Here is a 19,613-nt window from a genome sequence, read left to right as displayed (position 1 = left end):
GATAATGTTTCAGGTCAAGGACCTTTCTTCCCTGTGATATCTGACCTCTACATGGCACAATTTGAAGATCAGAGTGTTGGTTAGTAGTCTTCCCTCTACCATCACCACAAAAAACAAATTAACCAATTGTTATATCATTGCAGCCTGTGGACTTTGCTGCATGCAAATGCTACATTTGTCTTAAATTCTTCAGCTTAATTAATTTGAACTTTACTGTTTATTGCTGACAGTAGTCTTAGCATTGGGGAGATCAAACATGATTAGATGATTATTTTGATCAACATCAGCATTCAGTCTGCAAAACTGACCCAAACCTTCAAGTTATTTCCAGTTTGGATTCTTTGCCTCAAACCTCCCTGCTCTCTATCTCCAGTGAAGCTCAGCAGAAGCTTGAGGAACAAATCTCATCATTAGCAGTTACAGATTGGGGCCCTTTTTTGCCACTTAACAGCTCTTCTAGAACCATCTTTTGTTTCTGTACTTGTCCCTTTATCTCTTTAGCCTTGCACCATCACTTCTGATTTATCACAGGCATTCCCTTTTTGTTCATTCTTGCATCCCTTTTCCATCTCCCTGCCTGCTTAAAATCTGAGGTGGAGATATTGGCATTGAACTGGGGTGGGCACAGTAAGAAGTCTGACAACACCAGGTTAAAGTCCACCAGGTTTATCTCAAATCAGGAGTTTTCGGAGCACTGCTCCTGATGAAGGAGCAGCGCTCTGAAAGCTTGTGATTCGAGATAAACCTGTTGGACTTCAACCTGGTGTTGTCAGACTTCTCGCTGTGCTTAAAACTTTTCAGCATTAACACTTTCTTACTGACAAAAGATCTCAGAAATGCAATGTTAGCTCTGCTCACTGTCTGAGAACCCTGCCCACCACCTCACCTTCCTCCCCCACACCGCCCCCGCCCCGATCACAGATACACCCCAACCTGCTGAATGTCTAGCATTTAGTAGTCAGAAGAGAAACATTAGAATGTGTCCATTTTGAAGTGGAGGAATTGAGTGACTGTAAACATCCATGCATGTTCATTTACAGATGCTTACTTACAATTTTCTGTTCACAGTTTAAAGCTTCAGATTTCACTTATTAATTTCCCCTTTCTTCTTGTTTTCTTGCATCATACACCAGCTGGCAAGAGGTGAAGTGATGCTCTGACATCCACCCCTATAATTAGGCTGTTGCTAGGTAGCACATGACGATCCAGACAACTTACTCTCCAGTTTTTGCATCTCCCAACAGTATGTTAAAATTGGGAACTCTATTATACTGTGTCCCTTCCTTATTTAAGTGAAATTCTGTAGAGTGAACATTTTTTGTTCCGTGTTAATTCTCAGCAAGTGTGTGTGCGAAACATCCATAATTTAGGGAGCATTCGCTACTTTGTGTTTTTAAAAGACTTTAATCCAAAAGATGGAAATTATACTATAGAAAATCAATTTGAACTGGATAAAACATTCATAAATGCAAACTCAGGTTTCGTTTTCAACTTTACTTGTGAAGAGAACATTCTAATGTACAGTGTACAACAGTAAGGTGAAATACCAGTGGATAGGTGCAAATTGTGGGCCAAAGGGCCTGTTTGTGCTGTAGTGTTCTATGTTCTATATTCATCTGTCACTGGTAATGGAAAAGGTGAGAATGATTTAAGGTAATGAATTCAGAATACCGCACAAAGTGATGCTCAGCAGTTTAATTTATTACAGTTTATGTAATACCACAATAGATACTACAAGAACATGAAAAAATAAGAGCGGAAAAACGCCATTTGGGTCTGCGAACTTGCTCTACCATTTAGTATGACCATGGCTGCTCTACCTCAACTCCATTACAATATGCCTATTTGAAGATGCTTTGTTGTCAGTATTTTTGTGGATTAATTTTTAGCAACGCTTTATGCGGTTTTCAAATTTCTCGATTTGTAAGTTAATCAACTAGCATGTTGCCAAGCAAAATCTTGGACTAAAGCTAGCTTTGCTGTCTGGATTAATTTAATTTTTATTTAAAAAAAAAGTAGCCGGCACACGTGATTCTACTTCTGCCAAATGAGAATATTTTGAGTTGTGTAAATTTTATGTGGTTAGCCAAAAGACCCTTGCAGGTGGCCATAATTATAGTTTTGTTTTGGGAGCTGCCTTCGAATTTAACTTGAGCAAATTTTGCAGGAGTTGTGTCTTTAATGAACAGCACAAACCTCAATAAATGTATGATGTGGAGTTTCTGGCATTGGACTAGGGTGGGCACAGTAAGTAGTTTCACAACACCAGGTTAAAGTCCAACAGGTTTATTTGGTAGCATGAGCTTTCAGAGCGTTGCTCCTCACCTGAGGAATGAGCAACACTCTGAAAGCTCGTGCTACCAAATGAGCTTGTTGGACTTTAACCTGGTGTTGTGACACTACTTACTGTGCTCAATAAATGTATATATTCCTGAAAGCATTGAGCTAGTACTGTTTGCAAGGTGGGGTGATTTAATTTGGTGTCATATGTGCTGTGCCTTGGGTTACATATTGAATCTGGGAGGTCAGCATAGATTACAAACAATTTTTAAAACTGAGATCCACAAGTGTGGCTAACACTTGTTCATTGTATTTGAGTTATACACTTAAATATGATCCCTGCATGCTTTAATGAGACACAGTGATGCTTGGGATGCACTGATAACTCATTTATGTTGCAGCACTGTGTGGTGCCTAGAGTTAGCAAAGTAGGTAGGTGCAGTAACTGCAGCAATTTGTTTTTTCCCCACCTGCCAGTTCTACACTGTCTTCTGAGGTGAAATGCTTCCAGTGGTAAAGGTAAATCGCTGCTGCTAGCAATTCTTTCTGCCAGGCTCTCCATTTTATTTTGGCTGTTACTGTAGGAGTATTATGTGAAATTTTGGCTAGCTTCAGCTCAGTGATCCATCGAACATGGAATTGCAGCAGACACACGTCCCACCTATAATAAAACAAGCTTACTGTTTTATTAACTCTTACCAAGATGCTGCTTGAGAAGAAACTGAGTGAATCTGCAGCAAGAAGGGTGTTCTTTATTGATGTTAAAGCATATTGTTGAGTCAAATTTAGAATGAGATTTTTCTCTACTTCTAACCATAAGAATATTTTGGGTAACATGTTTGATGTAGTTCCTCAGATTAGTAAACAAGCTTTGTTCCCCAGAACTAATTGTGTTTTGAAACTGAAAACAGTGAGATGAAACAAGGTTGGAAAATTCATCCGTAGGGTTGCTAACCAAGACAGGCTTTCTCAATGTTCAAGCCTTGGACTATTCATTGTAGAATACAAGGATTTGTGTTGCATTATAATGTAGTATTTGATTTCTGCCACTGGAGGCCCTTATGAACCATGGTTGATCTTCATTTCATGAGGAAAAACACTTATAGTATTGCTTTAATTTTACTCCTAATGTCCTAAACCAATTTGAACTGACATTTTCTGCACACCTTGATCACCACATAAAACAATCCTGTCCTTGAAGTTTACAGCATTACACCTGTTACTATTTATTACTTTAAAATTACTGTTGGTCAGACAACCATCTCCTTTCTTGGTTTCCCAAACATTTTGTAATGGTAACTTTTTAGGGGTTATGGTTTTGAAAACATTTTTACTTAAAGTAGTCTCTCTTCTAAATGTATTGGCTTCCCTCTACCTAAGTTGAATATAGAGCGAAGAGATCAAGGTAAATTTCTCAATTGTCTTGTTGAGTGTCAAAAGTTGTTAATTTTTTTTAAACTAATAGATGGGAATGATGGGAACCCCGAATCCTTACGGACAGCCCTATGGACAGAACACTGGTCAGACACTGGGCACCAGCGGACTTGGGCAGCAGATGCAAAACAAGGGTGGCTTAGGGAACAGTCTGCCTCCGTTTACAATGGACAAGAAACCTGCAGGTGGTGCTGGAATGCCAAACCTGGTAAGTACGAGCTTCACCTAACTCGAATATCACACTTCCTAATTTCCTGCCTTGTTGAACTCGATGTTAATCTCAGGCTATAACATTAAAACTTGGAAGGAAGTGAATGCCAAAACAGTAACTTTCAAGATTGTCCATTGTTAAGGGACAGGTTGTGCCTATGTTTCCTATATTCGTGTTTAGTGAATACCAACAGAAGTTTGAAGAATAATCAAAAGTTGTCCAGCTTCACATATTACCTTGTGTTAAATCTTCACATGCCACCATCAGGCCAGTTCCAGAGTTATGCTGGTTATAGAGCATACTCCACCTATCTACACGTGTTGAACATTAACAGGAACCTTGAAAGAGGACAAATATTTAAAAGGAAAGGGATGTTTGTAAGAGATGATAACCAGTGGTTACTGTTAAAATAATGAGGGAAACCCACCACCAGGGCTTCAACAGAAGCACTGAAGAAAATATGTAATTTATAAATGTCCCTATTTGATTTGATGTGCTGAATTGTGCCCATTTCTTTTTAGGTGGTAGTTTTGACTCCATGGTAGATTTTTCACTTGGATCGTTCTAGAGATGTGATCCCATAATAGGTTGTCATTTCAGTGCCGTGTTTAAGTTTATTTATTGTGTCAGGCAGGCTTACATTAACAGAATGAAGTGACTGTGAAAATCCTCTAGTCACCACACTCTGACGCCTGTTCAGGTACACTGAGGGTGAATTTAGGATGGCCAATGCATCTAACCAGCATGTCTTTTGGACTGTGCGAAGAAACTGGAGGAAACCCACACAGATATCGGGAGAATGTGCAGACTCTGCACAGTCAGTCACCCAAGCTGGGAATCGAACCTCCGTCCCTGGCACTATGAAGCAGCAGTGCTAGTAACAGTGATGCAGGGGTGCTGCATTATTGGAGGTGCTATCAAATGAGAAGCTAATCTGAGACCTCAGTTGTCCTCTTAGTTGGACATAAAACATGCCATGGCTTGATGAAGAGCATGGTATGAAGAATGCTTAATCCTCTGTCCACATTGCTAAATATAGATTACCTGATGGTGATTTCATTGCTGTTTGTGGCACCTTAGTGTGCGCAGTTTGGCTGCCATGTTCTATAATGCAACATTGACTGCATTGGTTGTAAAACACTCTGGGCGTTCTGATGATGATGGTGTTATATAAATACCGGTTCTTTCTCTTCCGAAGCCACAGCAGTCTTCTCCGGTGCAGCAGGGAGGAATAGGGCAGCCCCCAGGGCAAGGAATGGGTTCTGCCCCCACAGCAGATCCAGAAAAACGAAAACTCATCCAGCAACAACTAGTTCTGCTCCTGCATGCACACAAATGCCAGCGTCGGGAGCAAGCAAATGGTGAGGTACGACCCTGCAACTTGCCACACTGCCGAACCATGAAGAATGTCCTGAATCATATGACTCACTGTCAGGCTGGCAAATCCTGTCAGGGTGAGTATGGACTGAACTAGTATCATCAGTATTTGATACAAGCATTTGAGTTGCATAGGATTTCTTATACTCAGTGATTTGAAAGAGTCTTGAATTCCTTTGACATTTAATTTCACAGTAAAATGGAATACGCTTTAAAGCATTTCTGTTGCCATCATCATCATGTATCAATGGGAGAAAGTTATGTGCTTATGGAAGTTTCCAGGGTCAAATTTGTTTTTAAAAAAAGCTGCTATTGCATTTGACCTGTTAGACCCGGTTACATCTTGTCAATACCATCTAATGCAAAAGAAAGTGGAACTCCTGTGATGATTTAGGCTGTGGTGCTAAAATTAGAGCTCTGAACTTTTAATTTATTTCTCAATGTGGAGTTCTGACTTGGTTGTATTTTCTGATGGCTTTGTTTTTTGTCTTCACTTTTTTGTCGTTGATTCTTTACAGTTGCACACTGTGCTTCATCGCGTCAGATCATCTCCCACTGGAAGAATTGCACAAGGCATGACTGTCCTGTCTGTCTCCCTTTAAAAAATGCTGGGGACAAGCGTAACCAGCAATGTAAGTATTCCTACCTTCAAAGCCTGCTTTATTTCTTAAATATAGATCTGATTTGCTTTGTTATTGTCGCATGTATTAACATACACTGAAAAGTACTGTTTCTTGCGCGCTATTCGGACAAAAATCTACCGTTCATAGAGGAGGACACGAGAGAGTGCAGAATGTAGTGTTACAGGCATAGCTAGGGTACAGAGAAAAGTCACCTTAATGCGAGGTAGGTCCATTCAAAAGTCAGACAGCAGCGGAGAAGTTGTTGTTCTCGAGTCAGTTGGTATGTGACCTCAGACTTTGTATCTTTTCCCCGACAAAAGAAGGTGGAAGAGAGAATGTCCGGGTTGCATGGGTGCTTGATTATGCTGGCTGCTTTGCTGAGGCAGCGGGAAGTGTAGACAGAGCCAGTGGATGGGAGGCTGGTTTGCGTGATGGATTGGGCTACATTGACAACAATTTGTAGTTTCTTGCGGTCTTAGGCAGAGCAGGAGCTATACCAAGCTGTGATACAACCAGAAAGAATACTCTGATGTATCTGTAAAAGTTGGTGAGGGTCGTAGCTGACATGCCAAATGACAAACTGCTGACAGTTTGATTTTGTTTTTATGGCTTCACAGTCAGAAAATGACCGTTATGCTTTAGATTGCTTTTCAGTAAATAATGAAGAATAATTCTGAAAAAAAATGTGATTTTTCATGACTTTGGAGGAACGCTTCATTAAACTTTGTTTCTGGGAAACTTGGTACAAACTGCAGGGCAGGGCGAGTAAAAAGTGGATTTCGCGTGCCAATATGCTCAGTAAGCCAGATCTATTTTGTAAAGGCAGGTGTACGTTACCGTGGAGTGTGCGTAATATTATGCTAAAGTGAACCTTGTTACTTCAAGGCCACAGTCTCAATTTTTAAATAAATGGATCTCTGTCAATTGGTGGTGATGGAACAGTACAGATTGAAAAATACTTGTCTTGGGCTTTAGTTTAGGAGTAACCAGCCTTTTACAGATTTAGTTTCATTTCTTATTTTGTTGTTTCCACAGCTGGTTCAATTCATGTACAGTAGATGATTTGCTGATAAGATTGCATTGTTGGGGTGCTGGATCATAACCCCAAGGTATATTACGATGCCAGACTAGACCCCAACAATCAGTCTGTTAAGTATAAATGTGAGGAAATGATACTATTTTCCAGGAGTGGTTCCACTGACAAATTAAGGATCTTTTATAGTAAAGCAAACTTCATTTAATAACAAGATTTAAAAGTAACAAACCAATGAAGCAGCTTAACTATTAATGGTTGAACAGTTTTTAAAATTGGAAGGATTAAACTTTACTACTTAGTTTCTCACTGTTTCGGTTCCAAATAAGCAACATTCCTCTTACAGACTTAAATGCTACTTTAAATAAGGTCAGCAGCCATGCATTAACTTGCCATAAATTGTGTTAACAATCTTGAAGCTTTCAGAGAGATTTTGTGGAGAGAGTGAATTTTCAGGAAACACCTGCATGTGCTTCTGACTTCAGAGCCGCAACCTCAGACTGCAAAAGCTTTCTGCACACAATCAATCACATGACACTGTCAATCAGCTTCAATCAGAAATCCCAGGGGAACAACTTGTACACACACGTCCATTAGCTCTGTCTAAGTAACACATTCCAAGTTGAAAACGAGTTAACTTGCTTTCACGGCCTGGAGCTAAATGTTTTCCAGGCACACCTGCTGCTGGCAGACTAAACCTGAAATTTTAAACAGTTCCATTTAACAAGAAATAAACTGTTTATATTACTTGACTTGTATCATCAATGCAGTCTATCAGTATTACGATAGATTTGTGTGTTCCTCAGTACAGTCAAAAAAAATTTCATTTTATGGTGTGCTGTGTATAATTTATGATCAGTTTGAAATATTAGAAGTTTATATCTTAGTGTCACAAGTAGGCATACATTAACACTACAATGAAGTTACTGTGAAAATCCCCCAGTTGCCACACTCCGGTGCCTGTTCGGGTACATTGGGGGAGAATTTAGCATAGCGAATGCACGTAACTAACATGTCTTTCGGACTGTGGGAGGAAACTGGAGCATCGAGAGAAAATCCAGGCAGACACAGGAGGAATGTGCATATTTCACATGTGACTTAAGTCGGGAATCAAGCCTGGGCTCCTGGTGCGGAGGGGCAGCTATGCTAACCACTGTGGCATAAATATTACAGATCTTACGGGGTATTACTGATATTTTAAGGGTCAGGTAATGTGGTTGTGTCTGTATTATGTTGGAAATTGTAAAGTTGTATTTAATTCTAGTCTGTCTTTTTTTTGAAATCCAGAGAAATGAGATGCTTTAGGTTTGAGGTACTCAAGAGCTGTCAAAGAGGAGGATGTGTGGATGCAGGTCTAAAACTGTGTCAAGGATGGTCTCAGGAGTAAAACAGTAATGTGCAGTGGATATTGGTGTGAAGGAAGGGCAGATGGATGTCCAGGTGTCAGGGTAGAAGATTGGGACTATGAAAGTGGTGGGAGGGTCACCTTGATGTGTCGATAAGCTGGAATCTGGTGGCACTGTGTAAGGTGGGTTATTGAATGTGGCAATCCTGGGAGGTGACAGTGATGGGTTGTACCGTAGGAGAAGGTTAAAGTACTGCTTAGAGTGATGCAGCATGGTTGTGGCTTTAGAAACTAAGTGTTTAGTGTTTACCATTTTTAAGAGTTCTGAAGTCAGTGTCTTAGCATAAAATTTGTTTCTGGATCATAGTTAGAAATGGAGTTGTTACTGAGTAGTTGGGAAAAAGGAGCAAGAGAAATGGTGGTGAGATCAGGAAAGTTTCAATACCTGGTGTGATGGTCGCAGCAGTAAAAGGATGCTGCAAGTTAAAGGGGAATGTATCAGGGTGGGCAAAGATGCCATGCAGATTATGTCTTTAGTTCTTTCCTCAGCTTAATAAAAGGAACTTTCAACAATTTTATTGGTGAGCGTTGTGACTTGCATAGAAAGTAGAAGCAGGAGTAGACCATTCAGCCTTTCCAGCTTGCCCGGCCATTCATCTTGATCATGGCTGATCATCAAATTCAATATCCTGATTCTCCTGCCAGCTTCCTGCCACAGTCCTAAATCCCTTTAGCCACAAGAGCTATATCTAATTTCATCTTGAAATCAGACCATGTTTTGGCTTCAGCGGCATTCTGTGGTAGTGCATTCCACACATTCAGCACTCTGCTTGAAGAAATTTCCCCTCACCTCAGTTCTGAAAGGTTAGAATTTTATTAGTTTCTATGAGATCCCCTCTCACTCTTCTAAACTGCAGTGAATATAATACTAACCACTTTAGGCTGTCTTTATATGACAGATCTGCCATCTGGTAAACCTTTGCTGTACTCCCTCTATAGCAAGGATGTTCTTCCTCAGATAAGGACACCAAAACTGCACACAATACTCCAGGTGTGGCCTCACCAACACCCTGTACAATTGCAGCAAAACATCCCTATCCTTATACTCGAATCCTCTCGCTATGAAGGTCAACATAACCATTTTCCTTCTTTACTGCCTGCTTTACCTGTATGCTTACTTGCAGCGACTGATGCACAGGGACACCAGGGTCTCGTTGAGTATCCACCTCTCTCAATTTACCCTCATTCAAGTAATAATCTATCTTGCTGTTGTTGCTACCAAAGCGGATAACCTCTCATTAATTTGATTTATTATTGTCACATCTATAAGCATACAGTGAAAAGTATTGTTTCTTATGTGCTAAACGGACTGTTTATAGAGAAGGAAAGGAAAGTGCAGAATGTAGTGTTACAGTCACAGCTTGAGTGTAGAGAAAGATCAACTTTGTGCGAGGTAGATCTATTCAAAAGTATGACAGCAAGGAAGAAGCTATTCTCAAGTTGGTTGGTACGTGACCTGACTTTTTGTATCTTTTTCCCAACGAAAAGGAGGATGAGAGAATGTCCGGGACATGTGGGGTCCTTAATTATGCTGGTATTTGACTTAAGTAATAGACATTTCCTGCAAATCCTGAGAAAACAGTGGAAGTGTTACACGGTCATTTTATAATTCAACTCTGGCTAGAGTCTTTGAGGTACTGGCCAGGTGTCGTGAAGGAAGGGAAAAGCATGTGCGCAATTAGAGGAGACTGAAAGACTCCATGAAGCCAGGTTGGAGCAGATAATCCTGGGGTGGAGACTTTGTGGCATGTGAGCACGATGTGTCCAAAAACTGAGGTAAGCTAGAGGGAACTACTTCAGGCTTGGATCAGGTCAGGGTGACGTGTGTTGTTAAGAAAGGTAGCAAGGTGGAGCCAGTATACAAATATGAGTTAAAGCAAAAGCAGGCCACTCGGTCCCTCGAGCCTGCTCTACCGTTCAATAAAATTGTGGCTGATCAACCCCATCCTCCTGCTGTCCCCCCAGCCCCCCATAACCTTTTAAACTCTTGTTGATCAGTTTCTGCAAGGTGGCTTTATGAAGATCAGCAACACCTGATTTAGAAACAGATGTTATCATAAAACTCACAGAAAGTGGCTGTTCAGCCCATTGTGACTGTGTTGGCTTTAGACACTGACCTGGGACTACTTACTAGCAGACAAAAATTTTATCGTTAACGTTAGCGATATCAGCAACAGAATTAATAAACAGGTGACTAAACAGACAGTTCATTCATAAGTAAGACTTTATGTAATTCCAAATTTCTTGATTTCATGCCTTTTGCTTTGAAAGGAAACCCCTCTATAATCTCCCGTCTCTCTCTCTGCGCAAACCCCTCGATAAGCTCACCTCTCTCTGAGCAAATCCCTGTATAATCTCCTCCTCTCTGAGTAGAACCCTCTATAATCTCTATATAGGGGTTGGACAACAGAACAGCCAAGTTTAAACACTACCAGTCAGAGAGCCTATGCAGCACTTGGATTCACGTATCAGGATAACCAGATGCAGCCTCAACCTTAGATGCAGAACCGGCAATCGTCTCAGTTTTCACAGGGGCATCAATCTCTGCAGCCTATGAATGCATTTTAACCAGACCATATCAAGTCTATAAAATAAACAAATGCTGGTCATACTGAAATTTACTGAACGTTAATTCGTTTCTGCCTTTTTGAAAACAGCTTCAATTACAGGAAGTGCTGGCTTTAAAATTACCAGCCAGGGTAGCTACTAAACATTAACACTGTTCCACAAGGTCCTACCCTTGCTTGTCTTCACATTAATACCATCCTACTGCTTCTCCTCTTCCCCTCAGCCCTAATTTAAATTCATTTGGCACTAAGAACTTGGCCATTTCTAGGGAAAGGATATTGTTTTTGAATGCAGAATTGAACTGACTTGTAATGTTTGTTTCACCTTTCCACAGCATTACTAGCTGGAGCAGCTGTAGGATTAGGAAACTCGTTAGGGTCAGTAGGAGTTGGACAACAGAACACGCCAAGTTTAAACACTACCAGTCAGATAGACCCGAGTTCTATAGAGAGAGCCTATGCAGCACTTGGACTCACGTATCAGGGTAACCAGATGCAGCCTCAACCTCAGATGCAGAACCAGCAATCGTCTCAGTCTTCACAGGGGCATCAATCTCTGCGGCCTATGAATGCTATGGGTAAGTAAAAACGGCAGGCAAGATAAATAGAGCTTACCCATTCTCAGCGTGGTTGTGCAATTCTCAATTCTCATCCTGTTTGTAGATGTATAGTTAAATTAGCACCCATCTAGTTACAGGTATTTTTGTATCAAATAAGCAAAATTTTTACCCCCTCCTTTCAATAATAGCCTTATCAAAAGCCCACAACAACTTAGCATTTTTCATTTGAACATCCTGTTAGCTGATTGTTAATGACCATTTTGCTGGGGATTAGTATGTGGTTGTGATCCAATCAGATATTCACCAGCTGAGAATGTTTTAAGAATTCTAACGATTCTGTTTGGCTTTACAGGTTCCAGCCAAATGGGTGTAAATGGAAGTAATGTTGGCGTGCAGGCCCCCAACCAGCAGTCCAGCTTACTACATGATGCTATGATATCATCCATGACCTTGGCTAAGTAAGTCTGGGATTCATTCTCCCTTATCATTTCCAGTTTCATGTTTTTCTTGTGCCATTTTCTGAGTATCATAAAAATATAAGCCTAAATGTGGATGCCAGGGTGGCTGGCCAACCAGACGGTGAATTATCTTTTTTTCCCTGTGACCAAGCTGAGTAGTTCTGCTGGAGTTCAGGCATCTAGTATAGCCTGACAGCGAAATACAAAAGTATTTTACAAAAGTGTGTGGTCACATCTGTGCTCCCTCGTTAAATACAAAATGATTCCAAACCTTAAGTGGGAAATAATGAGGGCCAAGAGATGGTTCTTTGCAGCTTTGCTCATTTACATTTCCAACAAATGATGTTACTCACACCATCTTCTAATTATTTCAGCCCAATGCTAAGTGATGGCACGAGTGTCAGTAATATCAATGCAGTGCCAACAGCAACGCCCCCCTCAAGTACTGGCATTCGAAAATCATGGCATGAAGACGTCACTCAGGACCTACGCAATCACCTTGTTCACAAACTGTGAGTGATCGGTTGTATGTGCATTTGTGATAGAGGTCCTAGATTTGTTCATGCTAGTCTCGGGGTGATTGGGATGTTTTTGTGACCTAATGTATACAATTTTATTATTCTCTTAAATAGCCATTTATTTTCTTTATTTCCAGTTTTCTCCTCCTGATGAGTTTCAAATTAGGTCAGCTTTTTGTATCTTGCTTCCACAGCATAGCAACCTCTCTGATTGTGAAGAGTATTCCAGCCGAGCCCCAACCCTGTGTTCAGCCAGCACCCAGATACGCATAACTCCAGCTGAAGCCTTATGAAAATGATCAGGATCATAATTCTGGCTTACTTTTCCAATATTTGGGCCAAACACCCAGAGATTATCTAATATCACAGACAGGTTTCATCGAACTCCACTGCACACTGCTTTAGCTAGTTGAGGGAGTCTTCACTATTTCCAGTAGTTATTGCTATAGTGGTAACACTTACATGCAAGTGATACTTTTTAGACCTCAGGAATCTCAAAAGCTATTCACAAGGTATAATCCTTGGACTTGAATTTCCTTTTGCTCCTACCAGTTTAATCAATTTTATAACTTATAACAACTAAATAACTTAATCTGAGTGAAATTTTGCATTATGCGCAGCCTAGTACAACATTGTTAGGATGACAAATTTATTGCATGTAAATATTCAGTTTTTAAACTTGTGAATAACTAGATGAGGCATCTTACCCCATTTACAACCTCAATTGTTGCACACCAACATCAGTAATATGTACTGTGCCTTGTCTCCATTGTGTGCATTCCACACTTAAATAATTTTCACGCACCTCCCAATATTAGCCTCCAGCTTTTTCCTCGGCAGCATAATGACAAACTGTTCAGTCACTAGGGTTCTTTAAAAATAGCGCAAGTGATAAATACTAGTCAGAAGAGCAGTGAACATTAAAGAGGATTGCAGCAGACTGAGATGTAGGAGTGTGAAGTGATGCATATGGAGAGATTTTGGGGTCCACGTACACACAATGGCGGAGAGATTTTGGGGTCCACGTACACACAATGGCAGAGAGATTTTGGGCTCCATGTACACAAAATGGCAGGATGAATCAACAATGCTGTTAAAGCCAAGGATTCCATATATTTCATTATTAAAGGAATAGAGAGAAGTGTTGGCTTCATGGCTGGTTTGTGATGCAGAACGATGTCAATAGCATGCGTTCAATTCCCATACTGGTTGAGGTTATTCATAAAAGCCCTGCATCCTTCATCTTTTCTCCTTGCCTGAGATTTGGTGATCCTTGGGTTAAATCACCACCAATCTATGGTCATCTGGGACTATGGTTCTTTTATTATTATATTTTAATTAAAGTACTAAAGCAAGAAGATTATGATATTGGATATATGACAGCAAAACAGGCCATTTGGTCTAAGCATGCCATGTTAGCATTTATGTTCCACTCGAGCTTCCTCTCTTTCCTCATTTAAATCTATCTTCATAATCAACTTCTCCCTATTTTCCTTCTTACTATTTTCTTCAGTCTGTCCCTGTATTAGAGTTCCACACACCTCGCCACTCTTTGGGTAAGGAAGTTTCTTCTGAATTCCTTATTGGACGACTTGGTGACTATCTTCTATTGGTGCTCTCTAATTAAACTTTTCGCAAAATAATGGTTCAAACTCGGCTGCAGTGTTGTGTTCCGTTCTGAACATGCGTTCAGAACAATGTTACAGTCTCAGGAAGGATGTAGAAGAGACTTAGTAGAATCATACTAAGGCAGAGGGCTTTCAATTACATGAAACACTAGAAAAAGGAAGGTTGTTTTCCTTGGAGCAGAGACAGTTCAGAGGAAATTTAATAAAGGTGTTCAAATTTGTGTGTGATTTGGTAGGAAAGAATGACTGTTTCCTGTGGGAGTAATGCCTTTAGCAGAAGGGACAGATTTAAGTTGATTTGCAAATGAAGAAGGTAGCATTTTTGAAAAATGGTACAGAGAGTTATGGTGATCTGGAATGCGCTGCCTGAAAGGGTGGTGGAAACAGATTCACTAGTAGCTTTCAAAAAAAACACCGGAAGGGAAAAATTATACACAGCTGTGCAGCAAGAACAGGAGAGTGGGGCTAATGGGATAACTCTACCGAAAAATCAGAAATGGCACGATGAGCTGAATGTCCTCCTCTTAATTGATTGGCATCATGCATTGTCCCTTAACAGATTTCCTAAATTGTCTACAATTACTGCTGTACATCCTGCTTCCTAAATACTATCATCTTGTATTAAAAGTTCTGAGCAATCAATGACAAAACATTTATTCTTCATAGGCAAATATTAGGTTGTTATTAAAGAAACATTTTTATTGGTGCCAGTTGTTTTGTTTCTGCCAGATTGCTGCTACTCATTGATATACATGATCGAAATATAGTACTCCTTTGAGGAAAATATTGACACTAAGATTTATAGTACAAGTTTTTAATTTTTTTTGTTTTCGTTCTAATCCATTCAAATCAAGTCCAATTCAGAGTCTCAATTCCCAATCCAAGCTGACAAGACAGGGCTCTCACCACCTGTCTTGGGCTTGATCTACATGATCCAAGCTGATTGGAGTAGGCATGGCTCCTCTTCCAAGGCTTGATCTCATTTGCCTCTTAGCCAAAAGGCCGCGATGTCGCTTTTAAAAATTGCTTTAAATGAAGCTAAAATGTAACCTAATGACTTCAAGCACAGCATGTCGATACTAGTTTCACTAAATACACTTGTCACAAAAGTAAGTGATAGAATGTAGTCTGAAGGTCATACTGATTAGATGTGTTGGCCGTGCTAAATTCTCTGTGTACCCAAATGGATGCCGGAATGTGGCAACTAGGGGATTTTCACAGTAATTTTATTGCAGTGTGAATGTAAGATTACTTGTGACACTAATGAATAAAGTTTAAAAAAACAAATTTTCTTGTGTTGAGCTGAATATACGCAATGCCATAGATTTATGTACTCTGAATGTAGCACCGTGCTTTATGATTAACACGTGCAATGCTGCTGCATGTTTCAATGACTACTGATTGACTTTGATAAATTCATCTGACCAAAAAGATTATAGGCTTAACTTAATAAAATAAATTGTAAATGTTGGGCTATTTGATTTTGGAACTGCCATTTTAAGGTGCCTGCCATTTTGAGTTGAAGATTTGTGCTGTGATTTTAATTGTTCAGTTCAAAGATCATTTTATTATTTCAGCTTCTTGCACAATTGAATATTTTGTAACGTTTGGTTCCCTCTATACAGAGTTCAAGCCATATTCCCAACACCTGACCCAGCAGCATTAAAAGACAGGCGGATGGAAAACCTGGTGGCTTACGCACGAAAGGTGGAAGGAGACATGTATGAGTCTGCCAACAGCAGGGCAAGTTCAAATTTAATGTTTCAGTCATGGCACAATTTGACCTTGGGATAAGTTGGGATTGATTTGCTTTTCACTGAGACCAGATAGATGTAAGAAGAGATGTGCTTGCTGCATAATTATTCATCAAAAATGATCTGCATAGTTTGGTGAAGTAGGTTAAATAACACAGTAACTACCAATAGATACTCTCATCCTTTCAGAATTCTATCAAAATTGCACAGCCAAGCTGAATACTCATTTGATTCAACCACATGACAGCCCAATTGAGTGTCAAATTGGTAGCAATGCTATGACAATATTTACAGGACAGTTTAAATGGGAGTTGTTGAAGAAATAATGGAAACAGTTTGGGCCACCTAGAATTAGGTTCCATTACTAGCAAGCAAGGAATTGCTCATTTGCATGTTTATTTGCTATCGGTTGGATTTTTTTGCACAGAATGACAACCTCTTCCACCTTGCATCACTGGGCTTTCACTTGTTTTCATCAGATCTTGTCACCTTGCATCATTTTTTTTAAATCAACTTTCTCAATTTTTTTTCAAAATACAGGCAGAGTACTACCATCTGCTGGCTGAGAAGATCTACAAGATTCAGAAGGAACTGGAGGAGAAGCGTCGCACCAGGCTTCAGAAGCAGGGTGTGATGCCAAACCAAAGTGGTATGTTACCTACAGGAGCAACCCAACCCCCAAACTTGGCTCAACTGCAGGGTGGACTCCCTCCAAGTAAGAAACTTTTTTTGGTTGTTGTACTTGTTAGTACTTAACGTTTTAAAATTTCTAAGTGTCATCTTTCATCTGTCTTCATTCCGAGGGTTGATCACACTAACCAAGCCTTATCTGCTGATTTCTGTCTCTTGCTGCCTTCACTGCCTGTTCCACAGAGGCTAGGCTATATTCTGACATTATACATTCATGCCATCTTGGGTCTGTCTTGTGCATATTTTCTAGGTATTTTACTTTGCATTACTACTTTTTCCAAACATTCCCCTCCAGTTCACTTCAGTTGTCCAAAATACATGACCTCCTTTGATATCAGTGCTTCAAGAAAGTTCCTGTTAACACCAGCTTTCTTGAGCATGCAGTAATTTGTCCGCTTGGCTGTCCGTAACACATACACTATATCATGTATGTCGTTTCATTTCAAATATTCTTATTCGAGCCTCATCACTCTTCTTGATGGTCCAGCTTTCACAGCCATACATTGTCACTGGCCACACAAGGACTTTCAGAAGACAAATTTTAATTGTAACCAAGGTGCTTTGTCTGCTCCATACTCCTTGGTGCATTCATAACGCCATTACTGTTACGTCTAGCCTGATTTAGTGAAGTAATATAGTTTTTAATTTGATTTATTATTGTCACATGTATTAGCATATAGTGAAAAGTATTGTTTCCTGCATGCTATACAGACAAAGCATATTGTTCATAGAGAAGGAAAGGAGAAGGTGCAGAACCTAGTGTTACAGACATAGCTCATGCAGAGAAAGGTCAACTTAACACAAAGTAGATCCATTCAGAAGTCTGATGGCAGCAGGGAAGAAGCTGTTCTTGAGTCTGTTGGTACATGACCTGAGACTTTTGTATCTTTTTCCTGACGGAAGAAGATGGAAGAGAGTATGTCTGCGATGCATTGAGTCCTTGATGATTCTGGCTGCTTCTCCGAGGCAATGGGAAATGTAGATAGAGTGAATGGATGGGTGGCAGTTTTTGTGAGGGACTGGGCTTCGTTCACAATCCTTTGTAGTTTCTTGCAGTCTTGGACAGAACAGGAGCCATACCAAAGCTGTGATACAACTAGAAATGGTGCATCTATAAAAGTTGGTGAGAGTTGTAGCGGACATGCCAAATTTCCTTAGCCTCCTGAGAAAGTAGAGAAGTTGGTGGGCTTTCTTAACTATAGCATTAGCATGGGGGAACCAGGGAAGGTTTTTGGTGATCTGGACACCTAGAAGCTTGATGTGAACGGGGGCATGGGTAACAGTCATGAATAACGAAACATTTGTACGTGTTGTCTTCAGCAAGTGCACCAAGGGCTTTAATGTGGAGTTTTCCTTTCTTTATTCAAGTACTACAACTTAACTGAGGAACAGTAATGAATCAGCTGACTTATAGAGCCTTGATGACCCAGAGAGCATATTAAATTTGTATCTACATATACTGATAATTCACATTGCAACTTGCTACAAGTATACCCATCAGGATATTTTTACTTATTTAGGTACGTGTGTAACAGGTTCAATAAGTTAACAAAATTATCTTAAATTTGCAAAATCTAATGGTGATGGCATCGAAGTTTAATTCCAACACTGAATTGATAAGCTAGTGTCAGCTGCAGTAGCATTTAGAACTTTGCATTTGACCTTGGCACCCTAGGCTAAGAGGGAAAAACAATCAGTTGGCTAAGCTATCTAATGATCCCATCTAAAAAGTGAGCTTGTTTGAATGTCAGGTGACAGCTGGACGTGGTGTTCATGTGTTAGCCCCAAAGTTAAATAATTAGTCAGCATTTACATCCTCAACTCGCACACAGAAAGCGTGGTTTCATCCAGGTGCTCTGGTTTCCTCCCACAGTCCAAACATGTGCTGGTCATGTTGATTGGCCATGCTAAATTGCCCCTTAGTGTTAGGGGGACTAGCAAGGTAAATACACGAGGTTGAGGGGATATGGCCTGGGTGGGATTGTCGTCAGTGCAGACTTGATGGGCCAAATGGTCTCCTTCTGCACTGTAGGGATTCTATGATTTTCGCCTGTTGCATAGTTGTGAAAAACTAGGTTGAAATTGGTTAAAATGCAGCCTGGAGAACGCATGTTCAGAGTTACTGTATTGCAATATTCAGAATTATGAAATAAAGATGAAAATTGGGGAAGTAATGATTAGTTGATTTGCTTCAATAATTCTCTGTCCCTTGATGGTGCAGAGGAAATTGCCTGCTTTTCTGAAATACTGCATGTGCGTTTTGTTTAAGCCTGGTCTTGTTGCATTTCAGATGGCCCGCTTTCTGACCCAACCCTTATGCGGCCAAATGTGCCAAGCCAGATCATGAACCGGATGCAGAACCCAAGTGGTAAAATCCAACTCTTAAATTCTTATACAAATATACATTCTAATCCAGTTATATTAATCATTGCTTTTACCAATCACAAACTGTTTTCTAACTAACAGCCACTCTCCAATAACATACTAATTGTACAGTGATCAGTATATTCTGCTGATACTCATGCCTCCAGCTGCTGTCCCCATTTCTGCAGTTGGAATACAGTTACCTGATTTGCAAAACCGTTAACCTGAACAGGCTGGTGTATGATTGGATATTGGCATTACTAATGGTGCACTAGTTGCCTTTAATCATTATAAAAGGCCATGGAGGTGGCTCTTTGGCACCAATTCTTTATGTTCTGACCAGAACTTCTGTAAACCTTTGAGTTGTGGGCATCAGTATTAGGGTTCAGAGTAATAGAGCAGAACAACTTTTGCATTAGCACCAGGGAGGAGGGTCTGAGTAGTTACTTTATTAGCTAATTGTTAGTGAATATCAAATGCAGTGCACATCAAGAATCCGGACACAAATAAATCACAACTTTCTGACGTGCTGAACTATTGGGTAAATGAGCTACTATCGCAGTAAATCTGAGATGTTCATAATGTATTATGGGCACTAGAATCTCAGTGGAGTGTAATGTGCCATTTATATTTATTCTTTGAGCTATATTTATTGCTTTGGGGAACCACATGGTGTGGGACTAAAGTCACATTGACAGGTTCTCTTTAAAG

At 40.1% G+C, this 19,613-nt stretch overlaps 1 protein-coding gene across 2 annotated transcripts in view; it reads left to right on the top strand.

Moving 5' to 3' along the window:
* LOC145361738 (histone acetyltransferase p300-like) overlaps positions 1-19,613 on the top strand; it is a 103,643-nt gene that overhangs the window by 38,821 nt on the left and 45,209 nt on the right. For both annotated transcript variants that reach the window (XM_080217667.1, XM_080217666.1), the window contains exons 3-11: positions 3,746-3,922; positions 5,124-5,379; positions 5,821-5,934; positions 11,266-11,508; positions 11,843-11,948; positions 12,323-12,460; positions 15,720-15,841; positions 16,393-16,563; positions 18,829-18,906. In XM_080217667.1, the coding sequence (XP_080073793.1) occupies positions 3,746-3,922; positions 5,124-5,379; positions 5,821-5,934; positions 11,266-11,508; positions 11,843-11,948; positions 12,323-12,460; positions 15,720-15,841; positions 16,393-16,563; positions 18,829-18,906 (1,405 nt within the window). The remainder of the gene's footprint in view (positions 1-3,745; positions 3,923-5,123; positions 5,380-5,820; positions 5,935-11,265; positions 11,509-11,842; positions 11,949-12,322; positions 12,461-15,719; positions 15,842-16,392; positions 16,564-18,828; positions 18,907-19,613) is intronic.

Source organism: Carcharhinus amblyrhynchos, chromosome 35 (assembly GCF_965287045.1).
Source record: "Carcharhinus amblyrhynchos chromosome 35, sCarAmb.v2.hapA, whole genome shotgun sequence".
NCBI classification, from domain to species: domain Eukaryota; kingdom Metazoa; phylum Chordata; class Chondrichthyes; order Carcharhiniformes; family Carcharhinidae; genus Carcharhinus; species Carcharhinus amblyrhynchos.
This window is presented reverse-complemented; position numbering and strand designations above follow the sequence as displayed.